The sequence below is a fragment of the Natator depressus genome, chromosome 21, assembly GCF_965152275.1.
Source record: "Natator depressus isolate rNatDep1 chromosome 21, rNatDep2.hap1, whole genome shotgun sequence".
In the NCBI taxonomy this organism is placed as follows: Eukaryota; Metazoa; Chordata; order Testudines; family Cheloniidae; genus Natator; species Natator depressus.
The window spans coordinates 12,350,657-12,361,252 of NC_134254.1; the positions used below are offsets into that span (position 1 = coordinate 12,350,657).

Consider the following 10,596-nt stretch of genomic DNA (forward strand, 5'->3'; position numbering starts at 1 on the left):
AGAAGTGTATTGTATGGTTGTCACGAAAACATATTGTAAGTTGAGGAATCAGCCAGATATTAGCTCCCCAGAGGCAACAGCAAGGAAAGTCACCAACGCCCAGGCAGGGTGTCAAACAACCATCAACAACCATTGTCCAGCAAGGGAGCTACAATTCAGTGACTCACCTGCATGAGGTTACACCAGGGGAATTGCTCAACCTTGCCTGGAGACTCAGCAATGGCCCCAGACATGCCTGGACTTGCATTCTACAAGCACATGGACTGAGGAGATCAAACTGAACACAGGGGGCCCAGCCTTGGCCCATCTCCTTCACCCACTTACGCGGCAAGCAACAAGGACAGTCTGAAGACTCCAGCTGAGGGGACTGGCCCAGATTTCAAGGGTGAAATTTGTGTACTATGAACTGCAATATGCAGTGGGGTGAGAAAAAACTGCTTAATCTAAATGTTGCCTAGTCTAATAGGGTTGAGAGTTTAGACTGCGTACTTATGTTTTATTTTCATTTGGTAACTAACTGACTTTTTGCCTATCACTTAAAATCTACCTTTTGTAGTCAATCAATTTGTTTTACTGGTTGAGTTTGCCTGAAGTGAATCGTAAATATGCTCAGGTTTTAAAAAGGCTGGTGTATGTCCACTTTCCATTGATGAAGTGGTGAACCAATTAATAAATTTGCACTGCTCACCCTGAGCAGCACAAGATGGTATATTCCTGAGGTACAGTGCTGGGGGGGATTTGGCTGGTGCCTTTCCCTATGTGATTCATGAGTGGCTCTGGGAGCATTCATGCAATCTCACTGGCTATGGGGTGCCACGTGGTTATGCTGAGTGATCACAGCACCTGGAGGGGTTTGTGGCTTGTCACTAGCAAGGGATTGTGAGAGATAGCCCCAGCTGGAGAGAGTTCAGTAGGTACAATGGTCCCACAGTCCCAGACTGCACCCCGGGGAACCAGTCACACATGCTTCTATAGTTAGGTCAATGCAAGGCAGCTTGTGATGACCTAACCCTGTTGTGCAGGCCAGGCCTTAGTATATGAGCTGCTTAATGTGTTTATCCTCAAGGCCCGTGAGGCAGAGTAATGCTATTATCCCCATTGTACAGATGGGGGCCTGGGGCCCAGAGAGACCAAGTGACAGGCCCAAGTCACACCTACATAGCAAAGCGAGGAACGGAACCCAGATCTCCTGAGTCCAGGCTTACACCTGCACTATCCTTCATGCAGATAATGCACTCCATGTCACTAATAGCATACTTGGTTCTGAAGTTACTCGCACTCTTCAGAGCAGGCAAAGAGAAGACAAAGGACGAGCAAGCCTCATTTATACATAGTGTTTATTCATAAAGTTACATTTTTAAACTAGATTTTTCCAATAAATGCAGCAGCATTTTATTTACAGATACAAGTATTAGTGCTGAAAGTTTGCTGGCGTTACCCTGAACGCAAAGTGCAGCAAGGAGTAGGGGTGTGAAGGGATCTGTTCTGTCCAGGGTTAGAAGTCCAACTCCATTAGCAGAGGGGATGAACCCATCACTGAGAGAAAGTGCCTAAGAATTTGATGTTTCTCGAGACCATTTCGAACAGAGATTGCAGCCTTTGTGGACAGACAAACCGGCCATGAAAACCAGCAGCAGGAGCCACGAGAATTTGGCCCCTAACACAAGAGGACGACATGCAGTGAGTCTAACTGCTGAAGCCATGACATGAACCACCACATAATGAGGGAGACCAGCAGCTAAACCTCCTTCTGGAGGGCGAAGTGGGAAGGGAATTAGCCCTGCTGTAGAGTGGTGCTACAATTCTACTGTAGCAATCACAAAGTCTAGCAATTGCTGAGTAGATGGATCCCACACAGAACACACCCTGCAACAGCCTAGTGGCAGGAGCTAGTGGTGTATTCTGACAAGAGCAGGGGGAACTAAAGGTGAGTCTTAGACAAATTCTGCTCTCAGGCTAGTGCTGAAATCTGCCAGTGCAGCATTTGGGCCTGGGCACAACCAGGTGGCATCAGTAGTCTGTTTCCACTCAAGGGTGCATCAAGCAGCTTTACAAGTAGTGAACAGGACTGGCAGGTATTAGCAGAGGAGATGTCTAACCCTGCCAGAATCCGCCCCCCTCCCCCACAATCCTGAATCCCCATCTCCTACTGCCAGCCTCCCTGTAATGCAGAAGAACGGCCCAAGGAATGGAGCTACAAATTATTCCGTTCCTCAAGTCAGCAAGCAGAGGGCAAAGTTTAAACACCAAGCAGAACTTGATCTGAGCTAGCCGGATGTGCCATCCGGTTACCCAGCTAAGCATCCACACCCTGCTCATTCAGGTAGGCCCTGCAGTCAGGGATGCTTGTTTTATGGGCAACACACATCTCCTTTCCCACCCCCACCTTAAGCATTTCTTTTCAGGAAGCAGAGCCCCAGCTTGAGACAGATACCCTTCTACCAGTGCAGGCCCACTGCACTCACAGCTAACTCCTGCCCAGGCAGATGGAGAGTGTTGATGCTGCCCAGGAGCAGGAGTGAGGCTTTAGAAGAGCATGTACATAAGCATCCCATGGCCATGAGGACCAGTTGCCATGGGCCAGAGCCTCAGCTGGGGAGCTATGCTCTTTTACACTTGACTTCAGTGAAAGTAAAACACTCTTTACAGCAGCTTAGGATCTAGGCCCATCTCTCCTCCACCCACCCCTTTTACCCTGTGGTCCTGAGGGCAAGGTGTAGCTGGTCAGGGGGGTTGAGACTTACCACTCTCATTCCTACCCCTCCTTGTTGAGTGTCACACTGGCCTGTTCTGAAGGCTCAATTTTCAGCATTTATCATTCCCTCTTCTCCAAGGCCTACGAAAGGAGGTAATCAAATATTCCACATCTATTTTAAATAAAGCCTTCACAATACACATTGCACACAAGTGGGTCCTTAGACACCTAGCCCTATTCATAAATACGACACTAAACTCTACATCACTTCATAATAGACAGATCCAGTAGGCAGCTTATACAGTACAATGCAGAGGGAGGCTTCTAACTAAGTCTTCCTGCCGCTAAGTCCTTACACAGACTTCATTCAGCCCCTAAGGCAACCCTTCCACAGACTTCAATAGAAATGGTCTTCCTAGAGGGCTGCAGAGGACCAGTAGGGTTAGTAGTTGAAGACACATCCTGATGACTGTGCCCCAGCCAAGAGGCACACAGAAACAGAACAACTTGGGCTGTAGCATCACAGATTTGGCTTGCAAGGGACAATCCTCCGCTTCGAACTGTAGAAATCTGGAGGGAGAAAGAAAAGGAGACTACTGAGCGTGCTCTCAAGTGAGAGGGCAAATGAGCCCTTCCAATAAACTGTGGCTGGAGGAGCTTTATGAGCAATAAGCATCTGTATTTGTTTTGGCAAGAGTAATCCGGAGTCATGCTTCAGATTGCCTGGCTGATAGTGAGAAAAGGCCCATCTGTGCAGAGTTTTAACAAGTTCCCTTTGGATATCTGGTTGAATGGCTATGGGCTGCTGGTTTGATTTTTATCATCTGCTCCAGTCTTGTGATTTATTGACCTGAGATCTAGGAAATTGGATTTGGATTCCCAGCTCTGCCAGCCACCCCGTGTGATGTCATTTGAGATTCCTTTCCCCAGATGTAGCAAGCAGAGAATACTGGCCTTCCCCCCGCACTGTAAGCTCTCCTGGGTAGAGATTGCCTCTTACAACACTAGCTGCTTTCTTTACACCTACTGCCGGGAGATCCTAATCTCAGCTGGAGCCTCAAGGCAATGCTGTAGTGCGAACAGGTGAACTGACGCTAGGTGCCCTGTGCCACCCCACAGATCCAACTGGACTGGTCAAGCTGCCACTGACATTCTGTCTCTTGCTCTGGTAGCCATTGGGGGTACTTGTGAACTAGGGGCAGGACAAGCATTCGTACTTACCTTTTATGCTGGTCTGCTTGCGTTTCAGGTGCCGTGGGGGGCTGGTCTTGCGGGACTCAGAGCCCGTCTGTACTGCTTCACTTGAGAGGGCCACGTTAAGATCCTTTGTAGAAATCTGACGTGCTGGAGAGCTCTGGTTCTTCTCCCCACCATTCCCTTTGGAGTGGCTCGGGTCCTGAGAAGGCAGGCAAGCAGGAGACATGTCAGGACAGAGGACTCTCTCCCACTTGAGCTTGCCTTCCAGCGGTGTTTCTGTCTCAAAGTCAAAATTCCACCTGTGTTGAGCTTCTTCCAGATGTCTCCTCATCAAGTCCTGTAAGTCATTCTGGAGCTGCTCATGATCCACCGGGCCAAAGAGGTTTCGGCAGATCTTCCTGTTGCAGGGGGCCTGATGCATGTTACTCTGTGACAGAGGCATGTTTCCAGCTGGAAGGAAAATGAGCAACATATGGTTACTGAGCTGCAGCGCAAGTGATCAAAGTTAGGCTACTAAGTGAATTAGTAAATGATCACAGAGGTCCATGGGGTCAGGCATCTCCTGGGACCACCCCCGGCATGCAGCGCTGAGCAATCATTGGCTAATGTAATCCATGCAAGGGCCAAGCACTTGTCTCCCTCTAGTGTCTAGTTTACATGAGGGTTGAATCTGCTACAGCTTCCCAGCTATAGGACTTAATCCTTGAGCTCAAGTGGTAAGGGCTGATCCATCTAGTGCTCAAAGTCCTAGGTTCAAACCCTGCTGTCAGCCCTGTGGTCCAATAAGAGATATTACCTCACCCACCTTCTATCTCTAATACCCTGGGACTGACACTGCTACAACAAGACTGGATCTCAACTTGGAGGATATTTAAAATCAGAATTGGATCTGAATTCAAGTTTGCATGAGACAGATTCATGTGTGAGCAGATGGCAAAGCCAACAGGAAATATTAGGTGAATTTTCTTAAATCCAAGTAGTAGAACATAGCAGCAAGGAACTATGCTTTGAACAAGCTGCGTAGAACAAATTACAAGCTTGTCCATTTTGGTAATCCCTTATCGGTAAACCTCTTGGATAACCACCGATAAAGACCCTGCTTTGCAGATGGAGGCAAAGAGCAGCCACACTTGAGGTCTATAAACAGGAGATGCACCTAAGTGGTAAAGAAAGTTGCCAATTGCTAATGAAAATCCCAAAAGGGTTCTAACCTCCCACCCTCCCGCTGATGTGGACATGCAGGATTATAAAGGAATCCCTTTTCAGCTTGTAATTATGTAAGGAGACTTGTTTTAAAGGGCACAGTGATATTTTAAAAAGCATTCATCCAAGTTTGAGACCATGAATTTATTCCCATAGAGTCTGATGGGAAGCTTCTACTGACTGCAGCAGGAACAGAGGATGCTCAGTACAAAACATCCACCCCACAATGGACAGAGGGCAGTCACAATAGGCCCATGAGCAGAAAGCTAGAGCCAAGTTAGTTATTAGCAAACGGGGCAAAATTTTCACCAAAGCTTTATGCCAGAAAAAAAAATTTTTTTTAAATAATAATGCAGATTTGCATCAACCAAAACAATTCAGGAATTTGACCATTTTAATAAATAGTTTGAAAAAAGGATTATGAAAATCTGAACACAGAGTTTGAGGTTCTCTTTACTGTTATATGCCAACAAAAAAACAACGTTTTGGGTTCAACTCAAAATGAATTTGATTCCAGTAATGCAAGGGGGAAAAAAGTTATTTTCACCGCTTTAATTAGCCGTGAACTGTTTGCTCATCTTGGCCCTCACACTGTCCTTTGGCAGCAACAATTTAGCCTTTATGCTATTAGTCTGGAAGACATTTAGGCACCACAGAGGCTAAAGGCCACATTTGGCTTGTATATCTTGAACCTTAACCTTTAATGGCCTCAGTGCCTATAATATTCTATTGATCCAGCTTGTCCTGTTCTTGCCTTTTCACCCAGAGAGGAAGAGGCTAAGAGATTAAAAATAGAACTCAACCTTCATATCGCCTGACAGTTCACACCCTTGTAAACAGTTCAGTGGAATGACATCATTGTGAGTCAGTCAAGTTCCAACATGTCCAAACAAGCCCTGGCAGGTAACAAGTTTCAACTGGCTGCTACATCTGAAAGCAAACACCCACACCCATTAGAATGCAAGAATACCCACTCCTGAGAGACACTGAGCATTCTCAACACCTACCACTAAAACTTAAACCGGAGTCTAAAGCCTGGTCTACAGTAGAAAGTGAGATCGGTTTAACTGCATCAGTCAGGGATGTGAAAAATCCACACCCCTGAGCAGCATAGTTAAACACACCTAAGTCCTCATATAGACAGCGCTAGGTCAACAGGAGAATTCTTCCGTCGACCAAGCTACGGCCTCTCGGGAAGAGCCTCTCCCATCAGCGTAGGTAGTGTCTACACTGAAGTGCTACATCAGACAAGCCTGCAGCTACTCAGCACTTCACAGGATCAGTGTGCCACAAAACTGCACAACCTCGCATTAAGACTAATGCTTCATCCTCCGCTCCTGATTGTGTGTGTTGGAAGCTGCTGAGTGCGGACAACACAGGGCTGGTCTTTACTTTTAATTTCCTGAAGAGTCAGTTTGATGACTTGAAGAACCATTGAAGTCATTTTCATTTCCTGTCATACAATGAAGCTTTCTTGCAAGTCCCATTAAATTCTGCTACAGAACCCTGCAGACTTGAACAAGCAGCTGATACAGGGCAAGGTTTGTGGTCACCAGTGGGTGCCAGGGCAGTGCTGAACAACTATGCAGCTCTAGGCAAGTGCTTCAGGTAAGCAAAAGGCAACTTGTCACTGGCTCGGCTCACCCTGAACCCTCTAAGAAACAGGAGTCATCGCTTCCCTAAGCCAGTTTCTTACAGGTGGCAGGGTCTCAATAGGAAATTAAGTTGGGTGCAGTGATCAAGTCAATTGCACTCAGAGTGCAGAGAGCCTGCTGCGTGACCTTGGCAAGTCTTACATGTCCCAAAGTGACACGAGAGACTGGCCTAGCACAAGGAGGAGTATAGGGGGAGGTTTAATTACAGTAAGATTTTGACAGGTTTCAGAGTAGCAGCTGTGTTAGTCTGTATTCGCAAAAAGAAAAGGAGTACTTGTGGCACCTTAGAGACTAATTTATTTGAGCATAAGCTTTTGTGAGCTACAGCTCACTTCATCGGATGCATTTTGGGGATCCTTTGAAGAGCGCTCTGTATGTTCAAGCTAAACATCCAAGTCTTCAGCCACAGCAGGATTTTGGTTTCGAGAGAGACAGCAGAGAGGAGATCCTGGAAGCGAGTGAACTTGACAGCAGGATTTTTGGGCTCAGTGCAGCCCCTTCCTTCCCATACACCCATGTTGGGAAAGGAAATTCTATGGGCAAAAAGAACAGCAGCAAGGAAACAAGTTTTAAAGTCCATCTGTCTGCAGCCCATTTATTGCAGGTCTCTGGAACGATCTGGGGCTTGGTCTCATTAATATTGCAGTTTCTAGGCAAAGCATGTCTGGAGAGGGAGGAAGTGGAACTATTCTGGGTCATTTGCAGGCTTCACTTGCCTTACTTGTGAGCTTTATGACTCTATTGCTCCCGTCAACCATCTTAACCTAATTAATTAAAGCAGCTTTACCTGAATAGCCACTTCCAGCGATAACTGCCAGCTTTTTACACCAGACGTGCAAGTGTTCAGTTTATTAACAGTGTACCACTTTGTCCACCAGGGGGGGTTTGTCACCCAGGAATAAACATCTTCCCACCCCTCACTGCAGTAGCCTCCTGGAGCTTCTATTTCTTGTTCATACCAGAGGCAGAGTGAGGGATTATTTGCAATCAGAGTGAAACCTAGCGAAGAGCCCGCCAAAATGACACATCCTGGGACATGCAGAGTGACATGTCTAGGGGAGGCTGGGATTACATCATCTTGGACCAGCCCAAGGGGCCGATGAGTACAGCGGGGAATGAATAACATTGTGAAATATCCCTTTAGACACAGGCGCTCAATCCACAAACAGCATTTGCGCCTTTCAGCCGGTTACACTGGCTGGACCCTACCGCAAGGTTCTTTTAGTTTCTGCCGGACCCACAGGGATCCTTGCCGGTGGCGGAACAAGCCTGCAGGGAGGAGCGAGCACTTCAGCTGTAAAAGTGCTGTCCAAATGCAAACTGGACGGCAGATCAGCGGTGGGGCTGAGCAGAGGACAACTTGGCCAGCCCTACCGCTATCTGGGCGGCTTCTGCTGCTGTCCTGTCGGGCTCTGCAGCAGCCAGTGGCCAGCAGAGACTCGCCCAGCTCCTATCAGCCCGATCCGTCTGTTCCTCGGAAGTGCCCGGGGGACACCGAGTTCCAGCGGAGCGAGGCGGTCCCCGATGGGGGCGGTGCTGACGCAGCCACCCAGCCGGCCTGGGAGGGGCTGGGCCCCAGTGGGTTCTCGCATGGCTCTTCCTGGACGTGTTTAGACCAGAGCTTCAGGGAAGTCCCGGCCCGACGTGCGCTTGGCAATGACTCGCGAGCCCGTGCAATGGGGCCGGTCTCTTGCATCACGGCGAGCGTGTGACTACTGCGAACCGCCGGCTGCCGGCCGCCCAGACATGCCCGGGCAGCTCCCCGCCCCACTGGCCGGCCGGCTCCGCAGCGCCCCCCGCTGTCGAGCCCGGCGAAGGCCGGGCGTGCCGACCAGCTGGCGTCATGTGTTTTAGTGTCCCACGCCATGGCACCGCGGCCAATCGCCCGCCCGCAGCTCGCCTGCTCCTGACACCCACGGCAGCCGGCCCTGGCCCCGGGCCCGCGGCTTTCACTGCCCCCCTGCGGCTGCGAGGCTCCCGCCGCCCCGAAAACGAAACGTTTCCCCATCGGGTCCCCCCGGCGGGCTGGGGGGGGTTTGCTGGGCAGATCGGTCGCCTCTTGCCGCCGTCATCCGTGGCCATATGGCCCGAGGGTCTAATCCAACATGCGCCACACTCGCCCCATCCCCTAGGCTTCACCTCGCTGCGCTTCGGACGGAGACGTGTAAACCCAAATGACACCCAGCACCGCAAAGGCGACGCTCCTGGCGCGTGTGCGCTCCCAGACTGGCCTGGCAGGGCTAGTGGCCGTGGTGGTGGGGGTCCGCCCAGCAAGGGGCGCCCCCCACTTCCAGCCCTAAGGGGTCATTGGGTATCCCAGCCCTTCCAGTGCAGATACTGCCCCTGTTCCCAGCCCTACGGCGCGTTAAGGGCACTGCTCCGGGATCTTCGCATCCTCCGTGAGGGTGACCAGCTCACCGGTCGGTGCGGGTCAGGAGGCGGCCGGGGGCTCCGGGAAGGGAGTGGGAGGCTCCCCAGCAAGCGAAACCGATAGAGCCAGAGCAGCTTGGGATGTAGGAGGAAGAAATCCCCACCAGCAGCCGGGAGGGAGACACCGGGAGCCCCTGACCAAGGGGGAAGCGGGGTCTCGACTCCTGCCTCGCTTCTCGGGAAGCCCCCCGGTGACCCCGATCGGTGCGGGACAGCCGTAGGCTCCCGGTCGGCTGGGCTTCGCCTAGGGCTCTCCAGAGTGGGGGCCCCTCCGACGCCCCTTTAGCTAAGGGGAAGAGCCCGCGCAGGTGTCGCGAAGCGGGGTGGGATCCCCGGTAGCTGGGGCCAAGGAGCCGTGAAGACGCCTCCTCTCCCATCGGCCCGGAGTTCGGGTCCCCAGCGAGGGGGTGTCACAGATCGTGCGCGAATCCACCCTGCAGAGGGGGGCGAGGAGACTCGGGGACAGATACCCGGCGGACAAAGGGATGCACGGACCCGCCCCCAAAGGACACGGGACAAAGACACGCCCCGATCCCCTAGCCCCTCTCACCTCGCATCCAGCCACCGCCGCCCAGCCCAGCCCAGCCCAGCCCAGCCTGGACTCTGCCCGCTGCTGCGTCTCTGCAAACCTCCGGCAGCGGCTCTGAGCGCTGCGCCCGGCTGCCAGCCCGTATATAGCCGGGCGGAGCGCTCCGCCCCCGGCCCTCCCCACCTGCCCCGCACAGCGGAGCGCACCCGCCGCGCAGCAAGGGACTCCCCCCGGCTCCTTAGCCCCGGGCTGGAGGGGGCCTGGCGGCCGCTCGCGCTGGCGATGCGGCGACCTGCCCCGCTGGGGGCGGAATTAACCCCCGCGGCCCGGCCCGCCCCGAGCTCTGCGCCCAGGGGCGCGGGAGAAGCACCTGGACCGCTCGGATCAGGTGCCATTAGCAGCCGCTGCCCTGGGCTGGAATGCGCCGCTGCCCTAGAAGCGAGGGTCCGGATCCCCTTGCCGGCCCCTAGGCCAGCCAGTATATCTGTACCACAGGCTCTTCCAAGCCACAGGATTACAGGTGAGCTGCCCGACAAGCCCCGCCTCTGCTACTAGTCACCCCTCTGGCAAATCTGGCCATAGGGTTTGTTACCCCTGTCCCCGATGGCTGGTTGCCCCTCATTTGTGATTTCAGCTCCACCGTCTTTATAGTTCATGGTAAGAACTTCAGGCCAGCCTCTGCTCTCAGCTACCATAGTGCTGCCCACTGATATCCCTGGGGCTTCACTTGTTTGGCTCTAGGGGGTTGAAAATTGATTCCTGGAACGGGATTTCCATACAAGGGCAGACCCTGGGTCCATTTAGTTCAATCCCCTACTTTTAGCAGTGACTACCATGGCTGCTGCTTCCGAGCAGAGCCAGAAAGCAACTACCCCTCCATGGCCCAG

General features: G+C 51.9%; 1 protein-coding gene across 1 annotated transcript; it reads right to left on the reverse strand.

The window, feature by feature from the left end:
- Positions 1-1,331: 1,331 nt before the first annotated feature.
- Positions 1,332-9,819, reverse strand: CDKN1A (cyclin dependent kinase inhibitor 1A). The gene is made up of 3 exons (XM_074935971.1): positions 9,731-9,819; positions 3,917-4,342; positions 1,332-3,265 (listed from the first exon to the last, which is right to left on the reverse strand). Exons 1-3 carry the CDS (start codon positions 9,735-9,737, stop codon positions 3,216-3,218), a joined length of 483 nt encoding a protein of 160 aa, XP_074792072.1. The 5' UTR covers positions 9,738-9,819; the 3' UTR covers positions 1,332-3,215.
- Between the last annotated feature and the right edge of the window lie 777 nt (positions 9,820-10,596).